This window comes from Ptychodera flava, chromosome 11, assembly GCF_041260155.1.
Source record: "Ptychodera flava strain L36383 chromosome 11, AS_Pfla_20210202, whole genome shotgun sequence".
In the NCBI taxonomy this organism is placed as follows: Eukaryota; Metazoa; Hemichordata; class Enteropneusta; family Ptychoderidae; genus Ptychodera; species Ptychodera flava.
In genome coordinates this window covers 2816003-2837625 of record NC_091938.1, presented here as the reverse complement: position 1 = coordinate 2837625, position 21623 = coordinate 2816003, and the positions used below count along the sequence as shown (strand labels likewise).

General features: G+C 34.9%; 2 protein-coding genes across 9 annotated transcripts in view; one reads left to right on the top strand and one right to left on the bottom strand.

Annotated features, from left to right (window-relative positions):
• Positions 1–14856, bottom strand: part of LOC139143262 (dynein axonemal heavy chain 7-like) — a 64668-nt gene extending 49812 nt beyond the window's left edge. For 3 of the 8 annotated variants that reach the window (XR_011554567.1, XM_070713449.1, XM_070713453.1), the window contains exons 1-13: positions 14631–14856; positions 12914–12985; positions 12136–12247; positions 11385–11538; positions 10905–11010; positions 10434–10614; positions 7886–8084; positions 7281–7400; positions 5813–5996; positions 4283–4462; positions 2669–2827; positions 2130–2243; positions 755–772 (exon numbers count right to left, since the gene is read on the bottom strand). Coding sequence is in view for 7 of the 8 variants with exons in the window: in XM_070713449.1 (XP_070569550.1) it covers positions 755–772; positions 2130–2243; positions 2669–2827; positions 4283–4462; positions 5813–5996; positions 7281–7400; positions 7886–8084; positions 10434–10614; positions 10905–11010; positions 11385–11538; positions 12136–12247; positions 12914–12985; positions 14631–14645 (1614 nt within the window). In the remaining variant the exon portion in view is untranslated. Of the gene's footprint in view, positions 1–754; positions 773–2129; positions 2244–2668; positions 2828–4282; positions 4463–5812; positions 5997–7280; positions 7401–7885; positions 8085–10433; positions 10615–10904; positions 11011–11384; positions 11539–12135; positions 12248–12913; positions 12986–13889; positions 13960–14630 lie in introns of all 8 variants that reach the window. The other 5 variants (XM_070713454.1, XM_070713456.1, XM_070713451.1 and 2 more) reach the window with 3 other exon arrangements.
• Positions 14857–15092: 236 nt separating this feature from the next.
• On the top strand, positions 15093–20691 carry LOC139143265 (cytochrome c oxidase assembly factor 1 homolog). The gene is made up of 4 exons (XM_070713460.1): positions 15093–15520; positions 16247–16395; positions 19133–19209; positions 20012–20691. Exons 1-4 carry the CDS (start codon positions 15430–15432, stop codon positions 20121–20123), a joined length of 429 nt encoding a protein of 142 aa, XP_070569561.1. The 5' UTR covers positions 15093–15429; the 3' UTR covers positions 20124–20691.
• Positions 20692–21623: the final 932 nt, after the last annotated feature.

Sequence of the window (21623 nt, the reverse complement as noted above, 5' to 3'; positions counted from 1 at the left end):
CGGTTTGGCAGCTAGTCCTTGCACGACCCACCATTGACTTTTAGCTTTAGCTTGAACTGTAGGCCACCATTGTCAGTGTTATCAATGTGCATAAACATGGTAGTTATTTGCTGTGTTCTTTACTGTGCAAAACTTTTGACTATAGGTGTTGATGAGTTATACAGATGATGACATTTACTGATGAGCTGGTACCTTGACAGTTTATGATATGGTGGATAAATTTATCTTTGACACCCAATGCAAAAGTGTATTGTCATTAAACTTTACGATTGAAGCCAAAATGCTCTCCCTTCTCCTTGGAAAAATTTCCACAAAGAAAGTAATGAACATGGTCTGCATGTAAACCACACCCAAATTTGAAACATGAAGAATCTTCAAGCCTAAGACCAGAACCACTCTTTAGTTAGAATTTATGAGAATTTGAGTATGAGTTGATTCTTCAAACCAATTACTCATTTCACAACATAATATGAGAAAGTACATAGAGACCTTAGGAATCCTGTGTTTTGATTGCATTGAATGCCAGCATGAACAAGTCCATGACAATACTGGGAACAGACAATGTTGGAATGGTGTAATTTAACCATGCACCACTTTTAAATGGAAATATTTTTGCTCAGTTTTTACTTGTGCCACAGATTATGAGATTAAGACCAACACCAGAGATGACATGAGCTGATACAAGAATAGATTTATTATTGGAAGAAGAAAAGAGAGAAAACAAGTGTCAGCCTGTGTCGTTTGCTGCACAAACCTTTGCTCTGTTTGGATCCTGGGTTATGGGTGAGGCGGTTAGATTGTCATCGTTCAATTATAAAGCAATAAAATTGTTAATCAAAGGAAAACATTTAGGTACATATTAGGTTTGTTTTCGGTTGGTTTGGTTAAAATAAAACCTAATTGAGGTTACTGCAGAACAGTCTTGTATTCTGACCAACAATGGAAACTTTTCACTGATGTTTTTTTTTTTTGGGGGGGGGGGGGGGGGGGTTTGGAAGAACAAACAAAAAATTGAAACTTTCCAAGCAAACACAGAAAAGATTAAGCAAATTGTTGCATATCAATTAGCTTGAGCATAACAAAATGTTATTCCATTCATGGTCCTTATTACATAGAGGGACCGTGTTCCATTGCAAGGTCAGTTAACAGGTCTGCTCTGTACAATAAGCAATTCATTAGGGCATGCATTTTCTCTGAAGATAATGGGTTATCAAAAATCAACATTTTCAAAGTTGGTTATTTTCATATGCATTGCACTCATTTATACTATATTTCAGAAACAATCACACATATTATTACAGATTATATTATGCCATACATGACAAACACACTCTGAAAATGCTCAGTTATTTTCTGATTAATGCTATTAAACATTTTCATTAGGAATATGTACATCCTAAAAGCTTATGCCACAATATCGCTTGTTGATTTGGATTACAAAATTCAAATTCTTGCAAATAGAGGAGATGATTTCCATAAATATGATGGCATTTACAATGATGCAGTGCTTTGATTTCATATTTTTTCAATAAATTGAAGATCTCTGAAATTAGCTTTAAGCAAAATTGGAAAATTACCATGTTGGATGGGATTTGATTTTATAAAATTAAAATGGTGAAAAAAATTGACAACAAATTAAAATAGCAAGCTATCACTCAAACACATTTATATTTCACAAAATAGTTGCTAAAGGCTGCTAATTCTACACAATAAAAGCTACACACCTACTACACTTTGAAATATAGAACAATTCTACACACGTATACACTTATACAAAATATAATACTGAACAGATTTACAAACTGAACACATTGTAATATGACTACACCAATATCTAACAATATTTTGGACTTAATAATTTAGATTTTTCTTGTTTTCAGAATTTGACCATTGAAGAAAGAAAAACATTTCCATTGAAATTGAGTTTCTTGAAACAGCCAGATCTCAACATCATAATGTAACTGTCAAATTCAAACAATATGTAAATATTTATCAGCGATGATGTATGGCCACAAATCATTTATATGAAATCTAGACAACTACTACACTGTGACTTTACATTTCTGAGTTTGGCACGGATGTGTGCTTTCCATGGATTGAAAACTCAACAAGCCAGACATCTGACATACCTTTCTGGAATTATACTGGATCTCATCCACCAGTTTGCGGTACTTTTCCACTTCTTTGGTGTAATCATGGAATGTGTGCTCCTCAGTCAAGAACTGATCAACATCAGCATCAGCCTGGAACAAGGAAAATTCATTCAACAGAAAATTTATGTAAAACTAGAAGCAATATTTTATTGTGTTGTCAAACATTCACTCAGTATGTTTTTTAACAACATGTAATATGTAAATTCCTGGGTGATTTACTTGCGTAAATTCCTAACTTCCACTTTGGAATTAATGGGAACTAAAATACGTCTAGAAATTTCTCTAACAGTTTTCATATTTGAAGCTACTAGGAACATTTCTATTTTATTTTCACAGACAGTGGCACCTGTCAAAGTAAGAATGTTTATAATCTCTCTAGGAATATTCTTTAAATGTTACAATCACAAGAAGAACAAGGGATAGCAATAACTGTCTGATGCTGATGGTTCCCAGGATCAGCCAAATCCATGGAATTTCTCTAGATCCGTAGGAAATATAAACACTTGGATAATCACCTGTTTGTTGACCAAAAAGTTGTACTTGTCATAGATTTTCAAGTGCTCAATGGGGCCGGTACTCTCTTTTTGGATGACTTCCCGGACTTTGGCTTTCTTGTCTTCCAGGATTTCTTCCAGAATAACAGGTTTCAGTGATGCTTTGGCCTTGTTTCCAGCCTGGAAAAGTCATTCACACACAATTCTGTTACCAAATGCATTGAATAAAGAGTAAATACAAGCAACAGAATAAATAAAAGAAAATGCCCAACAGTAACTAGAAGAATCCTTCAGGAATAAATAAGATCTTCCAGGAACAAAACAATAAAAACGGTTACAGCAAAGAGAAAGTTTTATTCATGTGTAAAAAACATATTTTCAAATTCTACCAGTGTTTATATTTAACATATAAATCACAGCAAATATATGAAAAATAGTTGTTCAACCAAGGATAAACTGGGTTTTCAAGCAGTGAAAATATTGATCACTTTAAAAACTGATCATTAAGGTATGGATGGATTGGTCAAGGGTTTGGAAAACAGAAATATTGTAAAACTTTGATTTGTGGTTGCATGGTGAAGAGTGGAAGAGGAACAGTAATCATAAGAAGTGATTGCAAACCAGTAGAATCTTGCCCAAAACACGACCCAATTTCTTATCGGTGACCATCTGAAAGAGCGGTGAGCAAGGCCACAGTAACATGGTTGTGAAAGAAGAGTGAAATAGTGATAGAAAAAGGGAAATTTTACAATTGCAATGATGTGAAAATGTTATAATGGCAATGTGGTGGAAATGTTATAATTGCAATGTTGTATATGTCATGCTGAAATGTATTTGCAATGATAATAAAAGTCAAATAAGTCATGTAAATATGAATATTCAGATTTTCATGCAAAAAGCCTACTAGTAGTAGAGATCAATACCCTGGCAAAAGCAAATATCTGAGTGGACAGAAATGTTCCCCATGGCTTAGGGTAAACCAACAATAAAACCGATGCAATGAAATACAACTTTAATTTAAACCATGCAAATACTGGGCTTTTTCATTCCATACTTCTAAAAAGTATGAGGTACATGCATCCTGAACTTATAAAACCATAACAGATAGATGCAAGATGGGCAAAAATCTTGTCTTTGTATCGTTCAGCTTCCCATTGTAACAGTCTCATGTAAACTGGTGTCATAAATTTTGTAAAGAATACACTTGACTGCATCAAGACATTTGTGTTGTCACTGGGTGGACTTGATTGAGGCGCGCGGTTGACCTGACCGGAGCGAGACCGTTTTTTTCTGTCACGTTGTCGGGGTCATCCGGCGGATTCTCCAATCAGGTGGCTGATTCGTATTGGCTGCCATATTGTATTCATCAGCTCCTGACCAAAATCGATTGGGCTAGTTGGAGATCCCCGAATAGATGCGTGCGCACAATCCCCGAACCAATCAAGTATGAACTTAGTTGGCCTGCATGCGCCGGTCTACACCGGTCGCCCCAATGAAGTCCACCCACTATCAGACAAATGACACTACACACATAACTGAACAACTCCATGCGTGTCTACAAACAGAAAGATCTGAAGTATTTTTGCACCAATCCAACGTAAACTTGTGTGACAACATGATTTAAAGCATACTAACCCATTCTGAGTAGAGCTTTGTTTCCACACGAGGCACCATACTGACAGCCTTGACCATGACATCATAGACATTGAGGAGCACAACTTCAAAGTCTGAGAATGCAGGTTCAAATTTGATATCGGAACCTTCTAGAACAAGTCTGATGATGAATCCAGAATGTTCATATGCCCTGACAGAGTGCTGAAAGTGAAAAGTTGTGGATAAAAATCAGTTGACTTGCACAATGTAACAATAAATTTTGTTTGTATGTCTTTTGTCATTCATAGTGATTTTATTGTCTTAGGTATTGGTCAGTTTCATAAGTGCACATCTGATCTACACAACAAAGAAGTCACCTGAACATCACTATTTCTATTCTTTTCAGTGCAGATAGCTAGTATTATATTTGCAAGACACTCAGAGACAGTTTTTTCAAAACTTATGAAGCATTGACCATCAAGATCTTGACAAGTTTCATTCCTCACTCTGAACCAATACTCTGTCATTGAATTTACCGTACTCGTCCGAGTATAAGCCCCCGGTTCGGCAACACTAAACAGCGGTAAAACTAGGGGAGGGGCTTATACTCGAGCAACCCCATGTTATCTGGCATAGACGCTTAATTTATGCTAATTTTATGCACGATTTTTTTCAACACCACTCGATCTTTCTATCGCTTTCAAAATCGACTTACACATCCAAAGAAATTGACTGTACAATCTCTGAATACAGAAGTGACATTTTGGTGAAATTTCAGCGTCGAAAAAAAACCCAAACTTGAAACAAAGACGTCATGTATGCTGCTGATCAACAGTAATGTGAACAGGCATGCATTGCCCACACGGAAAGGCAACTCAATATTCCAATATCAAACTGTCTACATCTTGTGAAAACAACAACATAGCAGTGAAAATTGTAATAGTCACCAGGAAAAGTCTTCACACATGAAAGGATAATTGCTTCAAACAAAAGAAAACTGCATGTTTCAAGCATGAAACATCGTGGCCGTGAATGAAAATAAACAATGGCGGACGTGAGTGAGACTATTCTATTTAGGCGACGGGGGTGAGTAGGGTCAAAGAATCAAGATAGTACTGGAAAAACGTGTCATTTTCCTTACGATATTGTCAAGGGAAATCCAGTTTCCCATTGTTTTAACATCTTTTAATGGTTTCTTTATTATCTAAAATAAATTTTACCAAGTTAAATGACCAAATATACTCTCCTAACCTTTCTGTATTTGAGTTACACTAGGGTAGGGGCTTATACACGGATGTAATGCATTTTCTAAAATCCTCTAAAATCAGTAGGGGGGCTTATACACGAGCAGGGGCTTATACTCGGACGAATACGGTCATTGAATTTAAGCTTGAATAAAAAGGGTTAACAGGTTGCAGAATTGTGAAGTATATTTTTGATGCTGTACTTTTTTATACTAAAAGACACAAAAAGATGCAACTTTGAGAGCTTGTGTGGGAAATGTTTCATGGCTGCGCCATGATGCTTCTGACATAACTGGCACACAAATTCACAGTAGAATGTTTTACTCACAGGAGGTTGGGCAATGAGGTCTGTGTAGTCATCAATGGACAGTAGAGCCAAGCTCTGCAACTGTCCAGTCATCAGTGTAGCAGCACAGTTGAAAAATGATTCCAATTTCTGACTGTTATTGCTGCTGGGCACCTGTTTACGTCTGTTTCCTTGGTAATAGATGTTTTGCACTTCAGGGAACCACCTGAAATGAAGCATATAATTTGGTATGAGCATTTTCAAGGAGAATTTAATATAGAGTCTGCTTGGCTTATGAATTATAGGATTAGAAATTTTGCTGACCATTTGAAAAATTGCAAGTACACACACACACACACACACACACACACACACAAAGAAAATTGAATTTTTTCACCCCAATATGGTTTTTTTGGGTTTTAAAGGGCGTTGAACTGGACAAAGCTGTGATTAACAATTCCTTGCGTTACATCCTATGACATATCATTCAACAAAATGACAGTAAGTATACATCAATCAGAGATGGCGAAGCCGACGGCACCAAACTCGATGCTTATAGATGTCGAGAAAGTTGCAATTCCATACTGAGGAAATTGCAACATTAATACTTCACAACGTTTTTTGCAAGAAGCAGGTTACACTAAGAAAGAAAGACGTTTTCTACAACGTGCGCCACATACTACCAGCAGGGAAATTTCTGGAAAATTCTTAAAACAGAGTTCAGAAATCAGAAACCTTGTTTGTTAGATGCCATAATGTTTAGGTGTCTGCGTCACAGCCATAAATAAAGCTGGGCAGTAAATAAAGAATGGGCTATTGTTCAGACAGCTGTATCCATTAACTGTTGCTAAGGAAATCACAATTGATAGAGGTCAAAGGATACAGCTGTACGTATTTTGTCAGCATGGAAATCAAAGCTAACCTATGATGACATAATTTTATACAGCAACTTGCTAACATAAGTTTGCAATATAGATGAAGATACACCACGGCTAAGAAACTTTATTTTCTTATCAAATTTTTCTTTTTAGAAACATTGAAAGGTAACTGAGAATAAGATTTAGTTCCCTATATGGTATTATTAAAAAGGTCTAACAAAGGATGGAAAGTTACATCAAAATAAACTTGAGTATGGAAAAAACACTAGATTACATTCTGCTAGTTTGCAAAATTTTATGACTAAATGTTTATTAACTAAAATCAGTATTTTGGCAGTTGCAAATCAGTAGGTGTTTGCATTTGTCTCATCATACCAATTGCTGAGAAGGAACTGATCAAGTCCAGTATGATGACAGAAATTTGCAACTTATTGCACTTCATGATGACACAAACGTACATGATAGGACATTTAGTGTCAAAATAAAAGACGTAATTCACCTAATACAGAAAGTGCATCAAATGCTACAAAAGAATTGCTTTGACACAAATAGTACCATGAAGAGGAAGACCGTTGTGCCACTACATAAATTATGTGAAGGCTTACAAAGATATTTTCTATTTGGAATCTTACTTTTTCAAAAGTTTTTCCTTGGCGGCTTCAATGTGTCTCATGACAAGATTCTGAAACACTGCCAACTCCATTGAGTCTTCTCTGTTGTGAAATTCTTCTATGTCAACTAATCGAAGTTTACTGCAAAAGACAAGAAAGACAAATAAGAAAAATATATTTCATCTGTCCTCTGTAACGAAACGTTTTTATCATATCATAAAAAAATGTTCAAATACATTGACAGAGGTAGAAAAGTAAAGGACATTATTAAAAGTACAGTAGAACCTGTCCTTGTGGTCACTTCTCTAGACAGGACACCTTTCAAAATTTTTCGAATCGAAAGTCGCGAGCTGAACATAATTTAACCTGTCAATTACAGTCATTCCCCTATCAGGGACATTGTCTCTATTCTCAGGGGTTTCAAATAGAAATTGTTTCACTGTAAATCTCAGAATTTTAAAATTACAACATACTATATCTATGTCCATATATATCCAACAAAATTAAATAGTTAATAACATAGCACTGTGAGCAAAATATATCACTTTTCTCAGTATAGCTTTTGATTCTTGAACTTTTCAATATCCGTTTTTAATAATTTCAGGTCAAAAATCTGGCAGACTTACCCAAAAGAGACATGCCACATATCCAGGACTTGTAGCATAGTTGGATTGGTTACATGTAAATTACTGTCAATATCCAGAGAGGCAGATACATAGGATTTGTTCCATGGTTTTGGCACTACTGCCAATTCTGCTCTGTGTGGTGGTAACTCTTCTTTTTTGTCATCATCCCTTTCACGGGGATCTCGTAATACAAAGTCAACTGTAGGAGATTAAAAGAGACATGACTGCATCATGGACATACCATAAATAATGTCAATTGCAATTGCTTTTTCTTTCACAATTTATTCTTTTCTATAAATCTATGGCATAATCGTCGTGATCTAAGATCTACCAGTATTAACTGTGTATCGCCCACTAAACCATATCAAGAAATCTAGAAAGATAATACGAATTCAATACAATACAAACAAAATCTGCAAATCAAATACTACATACTGTAAAACACTTTGAATAAGCTGCATGCTTCTTCGCAAGTTTGAATTTTCATTGCAATCAGCGGGTTTTTAATTCAGCTGAAAAGACATCTTGACCATAAATATGAAGTTTAAATTAGCAGCATTTTAAATTAGTGAATTTAAACACTTAGCTGAATTAGCTAAAAAACTGCTAGCTAAAAAGGCTCGTTTTACAGTACATATTGGGCTTGATTAGCTTTAAGTTTACTAGGATAAAAACAACGTGCACAGCAACAATATGGAAAGGCTTAAAATTATGTCAACTCATGCTGTATGCATGTAGCTTTTGTACAATAGCAATCAACAACTATACAACTGCATATAATTATACCTATATTTGTATAAAACCACACATTTAAAACAAATGTCAAAAGTTTTCTTTTTGATAAAACATTAAAATAATTCAAGAGTGTTTTTTTTTCCTTTGCTTGCAGTCAGTGACTTACTTCAGCATTGTGTTGCAAAGAATTGAGTTGGGATTGATAACAATAGTGTTTGTCAACACAACAATAGTGAAGGTATATACCTTGGCTTAATGCCTGTGATTAATGACCTCTATTGTAACTTGTAAGGCATAGAGACTAGACGGAGGATGGTAACTAATTAAATATATCTTACACAGTTTTTGAACATGGTACCTCTATCAGGCACAAATATTTTAGATATATTAACTTGCTTTACAAACTGTTAGAAATATCTTGAAATTTAGTGTCAGACACTCCATCAAGATTTAAGCCATAGAGATTGCTGACTTGGGGTTAGTCTCAAATTACAGCATAAGAACTGAATACTAATGCTGAGTCATGCTTACTTGTGCTTGTGGTATTCATCTATCACAGTTAATACACTACTATGTACACACAATATTATCTGAGCACTGACCATTACTGGTGCTGTTATTTTTTTGGGGGGGGGGTTGTTTTTTATTTTTTTGTCATTTGGGTTTTTTGCTTTTTGTATTTGCATAGACAGCATATTGGACTGTTGGAGATGTTAAAAGGTTTAAAGAAACTTAACATTTTAGTCCTAGAAATAAAACATCTAAACCTAGAGAACAGGGATGGACTGTATGGACTGTGTTAAGTGTTGAACCTACTGATTACTGGGTCATTCAACTTGTAGCAATTTTAATGACAAGTGATATAGTAAATTGTAAAACAGATCACCTTGAACATTATGGCCTATTCAATTTTCAGAGGTTGTAATTAACAGTGATATACTCCTCCTCATAAAAAACATTCTTAAAGTTTCACTGGCTGTAGTCCATCAAAATTTTCAACTCGGATCTGCTGCAGTAATTGTTATTTCAACAACAGACGTTTAGTATCTCCTTCAGAATAACTACACCGACAATAACAGAAGCTAGTGTATGGCAATATTATACCAGCGTCAGCAGGGTCGCCTTACTTTTGAACAATAGCTATATTCTGTACAATACAATTTCAATTTTTGACACCAACATAAAACATGTGCCGACTTTCGGATTCTCTTTCACTATCAGAATTTACATACAAATTACATGTTTTAATATCTGTACTTTATCTCATAAACTGGGAAGTCAATATTTCTACCGGCCATGAAAGTAAGTATCTTGAGAGCCTAGCTGAAATACTCAAGATACAGGGGAACTCTCCTTGGATTGTGACTGAGATGTTATAATTACTGAGCAAAATATAGCCAAGTCAATTACTTATATTTCATTGAAGAGATCACAGGGGAAGCCTTGCAATTGTATGTTTTTTAAATGAACACAAAAGGGCACAAAGTGGTCAATATAAAACTCAAAACTACATCTTCCTCACAAAAGTAATATCTATAAATGTCAATTCAATGAACTGGATATTTTTTCCCTGGGCTATATTTGATGTTGAAGTTATAATTTGCCAGTTCTGCAACCTATCTATGTCCGGTGGCATTCAGCTTTGCTTTTGTAAGGACATATAATAAAGTCAGTGGATTTTTGTTTGTGCAGACAATGAAGGATTGTGCGTAATACATATACAAGTAATCACAGAATCACTGTGTTTCCTAACAACTATGTATAATAGTAGTCAATGCACTGTAGCTACATGTAAGAAAGGGGGTATACATACCAATGGCTTTCTTGACACTGAGTAAATAGTCCTCACGCATTTCATCAGAAAGAGTATCTATCGTGTCTGCAAGCTGCTTCAAGTGCTCGGGTACGAGTTTCAGAACATCCTCTAGCCAGGAATCCTCCATTGGGGCTACATGCTCAGTGTCTATTCCATTGTGAATGTAATAATAGTATCTCTGTGGATGAGAAAAAGCACACATATCATCATTTATTCCACTGTAATAACAATGCATCATCTCGAGTATCAATTAACTAACTATTATTAACAATACCAGTGCCAACAGCAACACTTCAAGCTAAAAGTAAAACTATGTAATAGCATAGCTGAAAACACTAGCAAAAATACAGTATGTGTACACAGACACATAAACAAGTTATTTCCCTCTGATATCATTTGTAAATAAAGTTTTGGGGCAAAAAAACTTCTACATTGGATGTAAAAAGATATAATGTAAATAAGACTCACAAGGATGTCCTTTTCTGCAGCAGTAGGAGAGCCTGTTCTAGACAGTGGTGGTAACTCTCCATCGGCTGATGAAGGCCTTGGTGGTGGTGACATCCTGTCATCTTGGCTGTAAAAGATTATAATTTTTTTTATTTTTTAGAACTTAAAACAATAACTGTTACAATGTTTTTGTGTCAATACGATTAAAATATGCTTTTACCAAATGAGTACACTAAAATGTGAGGAGGACAGTACAATATGGTTGTAGGTTTTCTATGTGGTATGATGGCCATGATATTTCCACCAAATTCAGAAAATATATTTAGCAGATGATTCTACTAAATGATGATATAAAACACAGTGAATATGTAATAAACCATGTTACAATATTAAAATACAATTGCACTTTATGTCTTTAGTCAATTTATACACCAGTATAAACATCACCAGTGTATCACACAGTCCTACTTTCTCAAAAGGAGAAAATCAAGTTCAACTTACAGGATTATATTGACTAGTGCACTTCTAAAACTTTCTCTGTCTTTTCTAGGATGAGAGAATCCGCCAGCTGCTGCTTTTCCTGGTTTGCCATTGGCAATGCCATTACTTTCAGGTTCCCAGGATCTGGTTCTGGTTTTCCTTTTCTTTGGTTCTCCTATGAGGAAAAAATATCACTTTTCACTTGTCTCATATTTACAAAATAAGTCTTGTGTGTCTGTTTATGCTTTTTTTGTGATGTAAAGAAACAATTTTCAATTTGTACAAAGCGAAAGTTAACTTTAAAATTTACAAAGTGTCACTAGTAGTTAGTATTATTTTAACAATAACAGATGGCTGCGGCACTGTATTTCAGTTCTCCTTTCTTGCTCCTCAATAAAATAATAAAACATTTGAGGTAAGATATTTTAACAGGTGCAGTAAGCTAACAGGGTACGTACTTGGGTATAACAATTTTGTACACCTGGTACCATCACATATCAGTGGTTGAGGATGTTCCCACTCTGTATTATCTCTATCGTTTTATACATCTGGTAATTTTGTTCCTTGAATTGATATCGATACACTATTAGACCAGTTTTGACATCGTTTTGCTGAACACTTAGCATACAATCAATATCAAACTGAATCACATCATACTTCACAGTTAAGGCCAGCATATTATATTAGAACACTGGCAGAGAATTTAAAGTGTATTTAAAAGTGGCAGTTTGAATGAATCAACAGATTTGAACTTCACTGTATGAAAACTTACTTGCTGTTAGCTGTGTTGCAATATTTAGATCCTCTATCACTTCATCTTCTGGTGGTTTACCAGTCAGAACAAATGATGGAGGGTTTGCTTGCCATGATGGCTTTGTACGTTTCTGTCCAAAAAAAAAGACATTGACAACGTTTATTACAGCTTCACCATTATGCTTTGGTCAAGTTCAACATCATCTGTTAGACAATTCAATGATCAACACTCCAAGTGAGTGTATTAAGATAAAACGTTTGCTTGAATGTTACATCTTAGAAGAACAATGGTTGGTTAATGTTTATCTGTACTTTTCAAAAACACAAACTGGTCAATCTTACACTATTTTAAACAGGTCCAGGAGAAATCAACTATATGCATTCTGTTGAGAGTTACTGAATAATATATTGTCTCAGGTACAGGCAGTGACTTGAAAGCCATTAGTGTTGCCATGGGCCATTTCCTGCACTTATATAGATTTATATGTTTTGATGACTGACAGACATAGCAGGTGTTTTTATGACGAAGTCAACAAAATCAGTACCTTAGCTTCCGTACTGAAATAGACATTCTGAGTTCAACGCTAATATAGTAATGAATAATTCAATAAAAGATCTACAGTCAGCAAAATATTAATCACAATTTGCTTAATATTGACAGTTTGATTAAAATCAAATATAAGTTGACAACAGCTTGCAGTTGTACCATAGACCTTAAAAAAGACGGTACATAGTTGAACAAAAACAGAGAGATTTGATAGAAAACTACGGTTAATCTTTTGCAACTTGCTACTTACGTCAGGGAGGGTTGGCAGGAAAGATGATGGATTATCAGGGTTCTTGCCTTTGTTTCCTCTCAGTGGGATATACTGTAAGAGAATGTCATGAATTTACTTTTGGTCAATATAAAAAAAGAGGCCTCATTTATTCTTCAACAGACAGACTGTATTTCATTTATTTATTCTTTGATTAAACTCCATACATAGAGATAATCTGTGTACACAGATCTCTCTAGACTTTGTACAGAAGCAAGACACGAATAAGTTCAGGAAGACGATGTGTTGACGTGCATATGTGCATATTATCAGAAGCTTCTGTTTTATCATTGCGAGGTATTTATTTCAGAACAAAAAGTTTTGTTTTGTGGAGTTAGCACTATTACATCTTTAAAAAGAACATAGAAAATAAGGTTGATTGGGACTATCATTATTTGCAAAACAATAGACAGATTAATTTAAGAGATAAAGGAAGAGGGTTACATCAGCACTTGAAGTAATTTGATTTATACATTTGTGCATTTGTGGCAGATCTTGAAATAATCTTCACTAAAGATTTTTGAAAACATTTTCAATTGTCTCTTAAAAGTCCTGAAAGGTATTGCAAAACTACTTCAACATACAAACTAAATCTTCGAAGTGCGAGTATGTAACTTTGGAATGCATATTCTTATAAAACGAAGACAATTTCAACCTAAGTAATGATTCAATATAATTATTTGTTAAAGAATCTTTTAAATCCTGTCATTACTGATAAGTGATATATCATAGAGGAACTTTTAACAGATCATATTACCACATGTATTCATTAGATTTTTATCTTTTTAGTTTGAAAGTAATACATAATGATGATAATGATACATTAACTGCTACGCAGACTTCTACACAATAGTTACTTTGGATAGATATTAATTTGTGTGTGACATTTGTGCAGTGCTACCAAAACCTACCACTTTAAAGGTATACATGATTGTATTTTATTTCAACGCATACTTACGTCTGTCATTTTAACAACCAATGGATTTCTTTATTTTTCGAAAAAGATGATTCTTTGGAACTGTTCAAAACTTTATAGGTGAAAAAGTGAAACAGTTGTGTGAGGAACAAACAGCTCGTGGATATAATGTAATTTATCTAAGTTCTGATAATATTTTACGACAAAATAAGTTTTTTAGCAGCAACTACACATCAAAGTCGTTTGCTGAATGCTATGGCGCAATCGAATACAAATGTTTGATGTAGCCACAGACAACTTGTTATACGGTAGTGGTCTGAGCTAGTGTTTGATCTGGGTCTCAGATACGTCATCGCTTGACACGAAGTGGGTAACACGAAAACTAAACCGCGCAGAACAGGAACATGGGGAACGTTGTTCTTTACATTTGGATGAATACGAGAAAAGTTCTGCGCCACATGAATCTGCAAACCCCACTGTGAATGTGTTTGATCACAATAGAAAATCGATTCGGATTACTCCTTCTCGTAAGCCACGGGCATTTTGCTGCGCACAGACTTATTTCAACTTGCAAGTTTCGTGCTAAGAAACTGCTGTTTGGGATACTTGCAGTTCAAACTTAACTACGAAAAGATATCTTAGTGACCTACTACTGCCACTGAAATGTATGCTTGAAGCAGATCAAGATAAATGGCCCGCAATGCGTGTCTCAAGTTACCATGAAAAGTCGTTTCGAAACGCCACTCGCCACATTATGGCACACATAATGGTTGCAGCACTTACCTGAACGTCAGCCATAATGCGGCTTCGAGGTCTTAAACTCAATTAAAACATCTACAAACGTACGAAAATGTAACGCAGGTATATACAAATAACGTAAATGGTTAAATGGTGAACGTAAAATTTACACAAAATCAACCCGAAATGGGTAATTTGGGTGGAGATGGGGGTTGTTTTGGTCGACACACGACGACTCCGTCCAAAATGTCGGCTACCTCTCGTTCACGTTGCTACGTTACATCCCCACAGAAACAGCCTCGATCAACAGCAAATACTGTGATCCGCGATACTGTCCTAGACCAGTTTTATTAGACTATTATTTAGTGTTAACATTGTATAGCATATACTATTTTACGGCAATAAATAGGCAAATATAAATTATGAAACAGTGCTTATTTTCTTAATAAACATAACGTCGCACGAGGATTATATACTGGAGGAAATAAAGATAAAACAGGTATGTGTATTCATGGGTCAAAGGTTACTGACCACTTGTACACATGTTTCTCCTGTTTATCACTGATCCGCGCGAAGAAAACATCATATGCATTGCCACAAAACTTGCAGATTGTGTCAGACTCTTCCTGGGTGGTAGCATGTCAGTGTCGATTGGGGTCAATACGATATAATCAACGGGAATTTGACGCTACCCGTTGCGTGCGCTCGATCGCAAACAACAGGGACTCGTCTGGTCTAGTCTCAGGCTCTCATTGGATAACACAGGTGTGACTTCAATAACTGCAACTGGTTTCTTTCAAAACAAAAATTCTTCATCGTGACGTGAGAAAATTATTCAATAATAATGGTTCGCATGTCAACGTTGAAGAGTATTGCCATTTATGGTGGAATATTATCTTTAGGAGGAGCAGGTTACTTTTATACCAAAATTCAAGGTTTGTAATTGTATTTATTTCCTGGGGAAAACTTTCATAAACACATCAAGTGAAACCATGGTGAAACAGAACAAAATAACCCACCGATAATCTCGGTCATAGTCATAAGTGAAACATTCTGCTGCAATGGCCAAGTCCAATGTGTTGATGTGACTGTTGTTGACTTTTATTGCGCAATAATTCATTCTGTCAAACATTTGCATGATTTAGCATAATTCTTGCAGCATTCAGAGATTGATATCCAATCATAACATCTTTAAAAAATCTTACAAGTTGTGCAGTGTCCTATTTGACCAACTAACAAGAAAAACTATCAAATACACACCTTCCACTTCTTGAAGTCTCATCCTTTCTGTAAGTATAGAGCCACTTATTTAACTCAATACTGACAGTATTTTAATCAAAACTTCAGCTGTTTAAAAGTTGCTTTACCTTGAACACTCAACTTGTTGATAGTTTCCCCACAACTTCTTGAATATCTATCATGTAAATTGGATTGGATCTTTCATCAAGCGTGGAGTGTGTGAAGAACAACAAAGCAGAGACAACAGTCAAAACTGGAGCAAAAAAGAAAACTACTCAGACCTCTTTCATCATATTACAATGTAAAAATACACAATAAGTTGTGTTTTGCTTCAATTCTAACTTTCTTTTTCCGGCACTCTAGTGATGCTATTTAATACGGTAGATATACTTGTCAAATTTATTTTCTTTGTACATCCACAGACAATCTTGTGTCTGGATCATACTACAGCAAATCAATGCAAATACTGGGAGACAATGAAGAAGCAATGGCAAAGCTGGGTCCACCTGTAAAAAGCAAATATTTGGATCTTTCTGATAAATTCAATAAAGTGGATGGTGTTAACTGTTCAGTAAGTCATTATTTACAAACAATTAGTTCTGATAAGGCCAAGTAAAAATGTATTTTCAATACCAGATCTACTCTTTTTAACTTCGCTGTCAGCGACGCGGAGCTTATCAAATAGGTTGATTTTCCGTCGTCGTCCGTCGTCGTCCGTCGTCCGTCGTCCGTCAACAATTGCCTTCTCCTCTGAAACCGCAAGTCCAATTGCTTTGAAATTTTATATGCAGCTCACTTGGGGTGACCTCACTTAAGTTTGTTCAAATCGTGGTGAAATTTGCATATTTGTATTTTTGGGGCAATTTTTGTCATTTTTGGTAAAAAATCTTCTTTTCTGGAACCGCTTGTCTGATTGCTTTGAAATTTGATATGCAGTTTACTTAGGGTGACTTCAGTCAGATTTGTTCAAATCGTGGTGAAATTTGCATATTTGTATTTTTAAGGCAGTTTTTGTCATTTTTGGTAAAAAAATCTTTAAAAATCTTCTTCTTCAAAACTACTTGTCAGATAGCTTTGATATTTGGTACATATGTCCCTAGGGATGATCTATTTCAGATTTGTTCAAATTGTGCAGAAATATTCAAATTTGCATTTTTAAGGCAATTTTTGCCATTTTTGGTCAAAAAATGTATTTCTCTAAAAGTACTGGTCTGATAGTTTTGAAATTTGGTATACAGGTTTCTATAGAGGAACTAAGTAATATATATGGAATTTCTGATGAAATCTGTATTTTGTATTTTTGGGGCAATTTTTGCCATTTTTGGTCAAAAAATGTGTATTTCCAAAAGTACTCATCTGATAGCTTTGAAACTTGGTATACAGGTTCCTACAGATAAACTAAATGATATTTATTGAAATTATGATGAAATCTGCAATTTTGTATTTTTGGGGCAATTTTTGCCACTTTTGGTCAAAAAATGTGTATTTCCAAAACAAGTCATCTTATAGCTTTGCAATTTGGTATACAGGTTCCTAGAGATCACCTTAATGATATTTGTGGAAATTATGATGAAATCTGCAATTTTTTAATTTTGGGCAATTTTTGCCATTTTTGGTCAAAAAATGTGTTTCTCATAGAGTACTGGACTGATAGCTTTGCAATTTGGTATACAGGTTTCTACAGATGAGCTTAGTAATATATGTGGAATTTCTGACGAAATCTGTAATTTGTATTTTTGGGGCAATTTTTGCCATATTTGGTCTAAAAATGTGTATTTCCAAAACTACTCATCTGATAGCTTTGAAATTTGGTATGTAGGTTTCTATAGATGAACTAAATAATATTTATTGAAATTATGATGAAATCTGCAATTTGAATTTTTGGGTCAATTTTTTCATTTTTGGTTAAAAAATGTGTTTCTCAAATATACTGTTTTCGTGTCTTGTAAGCCCTTGGGGCTGGGTGAGGCAACCAAGCTGTTTAAGACCACACATGACACTTTAATAAATTGATATAACATAGCATAACATAACTGCTCTAACAGCTTTGAAATTTGGTATACAGGTTTCTATAGATGAACTAAATTTGATCTTTTGAAATTATGATGAAATCTGCAAATTTTATTTTTGGGGCAATTGTTGCCATTCTTGGTCAGAAAATTTTATTCTCCAAAAAATTACTCATGAGATAGCTTTGGTTGACATGTTCTTAGGGATGATCCCATGTGATATATTCAAAGTATGATGAAATCTTCGATTGTGTATTTTTGCAGCTATTTTAGCTACTTTTTCTGGCCACTGCATTGAGCTATCAAAGATTTCCACCTTCTTCATCAACATGTGTCAAAAATAGTTATTCTCTACATAAACACAGCGGAGCTATATCGGCCGCTGGGTCGCTTTTTAAACCCTCAACTGGCTGCATATCACTGATGATTTGCCAAATTTTACAAAATCTTTTTATTGTCACATCCCATAAAACAAAACATTATATGTTCTCAACCAACTGTCCTTACTTCCTAGGGCATATTGATTAACGTAACTATATTTTGGCCTGGGGTGAAACCATCTATTGACAACTACTTTATGTGATAACTTATTTTTACCTCTACTTTAGTGACTTCCCTCTATTACAAATCAGAAAGACATGCACTGCAGTGTCTACCAGCTCTGTGCTTCAATCAACAAGCTTCTGAAAGAGACTTAGAATTTCCTCCTGCTAATCTCAGTTTCAATTGTTATTATTGCACTGTAATCACCTCTTTTATGGATGAGTATTTACTGTACATAGGAGTGCATTTCACTTTATAATCTTAAATAATGTATAATCATAGACCCTCGAAAAAACGATGGTCTATGGTATAATTTACATGTTCATGTTTACTTGAAATATGAAAGCAGGTTAATCCAAAAGTGAGAGAATTTAGCCATTTTTATCAGCAGTGATTAGCAATATTAATGGAACAGTAGCTGTTAACTTTCAATGATATTTTCACTGCCATGGTTTCACTTTCAACTAGTTTCTTGTTCTACTCCCCAAAGCATGTTGATATATACACAGTTCAGTGTGTCAACCTAAGCTGTACTTGTGTAACCAGCATTGTAATTATCGAAAAAGAAATTTTCAGAAATTCAGTGCATTACAAAAATATAGATGCTGCATTGACAAGCTAAATAGTGGGTGTTTGATTGACTTCCTTGAGTTGACAAGATCTCTAGCTATTGACATAAAAGTCATTCAAATATATGTTTGTCATGTTATAGCATTTCAAGTTATAGCAGAAATAATTGTCTGTTTATTGCTTCAGCTCAAGATTGGCGTCAGAGGCAGCAAAACAAAAGGGACACTCTTTACATGGGCAGAAAGATCAAAACCTGGTGCTGAGTAAGTACATGTGTTGATGTCAGTTTTCTATATTTGGCATTATTCTTACTTTCAGTGATGTTTCTGACTGACTTGCAGATTTATTTCTTCAGTTTTCAATAAATTGCCAACATGTATTCGTCTATGCAACAATACATACGGAAATGACCTTAACAAAGTATTGATTTAATATATTTATCTAAATTGTGATAAAAATATCTAAATTACGATAAATATATTGATTTAATATATTTATCTAAGTTGTGAGGTAAGCTAGACTTTATTCAGAAAGATGTTAGCCAATGACATAGTAATGCTCAGCAATACACAATGCAAAGAGAATGCAGGTCTTTCTTTTTAAGGCCCGATAACCTCAAAAAATATTCTAAGCTCTGCTCAGAGGTGTGATTGTTAAAACGTTTTCAACCACCTTCCTGTAAGAGAAATGATGTAAAAGCCACACAGTTCCTAGGTACAGGTAGTTTAACAAAGAATTGTATGGCATCGCATATTTCTTGCATGTATTTCAAAACTGGCAACATTCAATAGATCAATTTTGTTTCAAAAAATTAGTCCGTAGGACTAGATATGAGAATATGATCCTACCGTGCTAGTCATTACATTACTACAGTACTGAGTTACTGTAATGATATGGAAATTCAGAAATACTTTTGCTTTTACATTTTTGTCTATGCAAAATGTATCAATATATTTGTATTTTTTTTATTGTTTGATATTATGCAATATCTTGTCATGATTGTACGTGGGCTAGAGGCCTACAGCATTATATAAAATTAATTATCATCGCTATTGTTCTTTTCAGTTGGGAAATACAGAAACTATTCCTTCAGTATCAAAATTCAGAAAGCTTTATTAAATTATATGAAGCACCGGTAAAAGAAGGTGAAGAAGTTGAACCAGAATCTGAATTATAATGTAATGGTGTGACTGCAACCGACAACGATCAGTTGGTACTGAAGCTGCATACAGTGATGCAGTGTGTGAGAAGAGAGGAACTTTTATGCAATTAGTGTAAAAACGAACAGTGTGTTTCAAATAGACACACTGGCAAACGAGGTCCAGGAAGACTTGTGAGCTCAAGGTGTACCCTGGGAGTCATCTCAGTGAATTTCTACATTTTTTTTGCATCAGTTCTCTCCTAATACATGTAAATTTTGGAAAATTATCTCGCCCCATAGAGAAATTCTTATTGGGCACATTGGTGTTACTGAAATCTACCAAGTGTGTGTATGTGAAGAATGCTGATAGCTTTAGTGATCTACTGAAGTCAGAAAGTGGTGGGAATGTACATATTGTGCAATGTATATGGTTTCATTTAATGGGCCTTGAAGTTTGTGGTTTTTAGAGGATGGCAAGTTGTGAGAGGAAAGTCTGTGTGACTATGATAGTGCATGTCAGGAGATGCATTTTATTATACTCTAGACTTGTAGAGTATTTTTTTGCAAATAAAATACTAGTACATGTATGATGAAAACTGAGAAACATTTTTGTAGAGTTCATTTTTCTGAAGTACATTTTATTGAACAACAACTGGCCTTATATTTTATATCACTTATAGTTCATTCTGTGATCATTATCAGCATGCAGGCTATGGTTGTTCCATGCAGAATTATGCCCATTTGTTTCCACAGAGAAGTACCTAGCTTCCAAACTTTGCTGGCTTGTGAAATCCAGAAATGTAATGTGCTTCTAGTTTTACTGCACAGGCTGAAGTTTATTCCTTTCAAAATGATTTATCAACTATTATATCATACCAGTATATTGATGATGCAAATGCAGCGATCTGATCGGTCAAGACATGAAAAGAACTGTGGTACATTCGCATTATACCAGTTGGCACACGCACAAACTCTCAGCAAGTGCAAAACCCTTTTTTGACATTTCATCCCAGAATTTCAATATATCAGTACTGTAATAATAAAATACCAAAAAATCGCACCCAGCTGCGGTATACCACGAGATTTTGACCAGATCACTTCATATATGTACTCGCTATTGCTCATGCATATATGAAGTGAAATGGTCAAAATCTCGTGGTATACCATCGCTGGGTGTGCTTTATTGCTTAAATGAAACACAAGGTAATGGTTCAAATTTCCGTAACAAACTCCTCATGCATTATGCAACTAGAACGCACAGCTAGCCAGTCATGACAGTGACCATAATCCCTAACAGCTTGTGTGTCCAGCAACTAATATATCTCAAAAATCTTGTTTACCCACACAGTGCATTAATGGACAAAAAGCTACAACAGAGGTTGAATGAGAAATTGTCGTGAACCCTTGACATCATATTCAAAAGCTTTTTCCGTCAACTGTTAGTTTTAATCATTATGAGACCATGAAAGTGCAAGAAACAAAAGCAAACAGCAAAGTATGTGATTTTCCTGAGTGAGTGTAAGTCTGTGTAATGTA

Bases quoted from the DNA above. Each gene is read 5' to 3' on its own strand.
- LOC139143265 (XM_070713460.1), top strand. From the start codon at position 15,430: ATGGTTCGCATGTCAACGTTGAAGAGTATTGCCATTTATGGTGGAATA. The intron at 15,521-16,246 runs GTTTGTAATTGT...GTACATCCACAG, and splicing joins CTTTTATACCAAAATTCAAG to ACAATCTTGTGTCTGGATCA. The intron at 16,396-19,132 runs GTAAGTCATTAT...TTATTGCTTCAG, and splicing joins TGGATGGTGTTAACTGTTCA to CTCAAGATTGGCGTCAGAGG.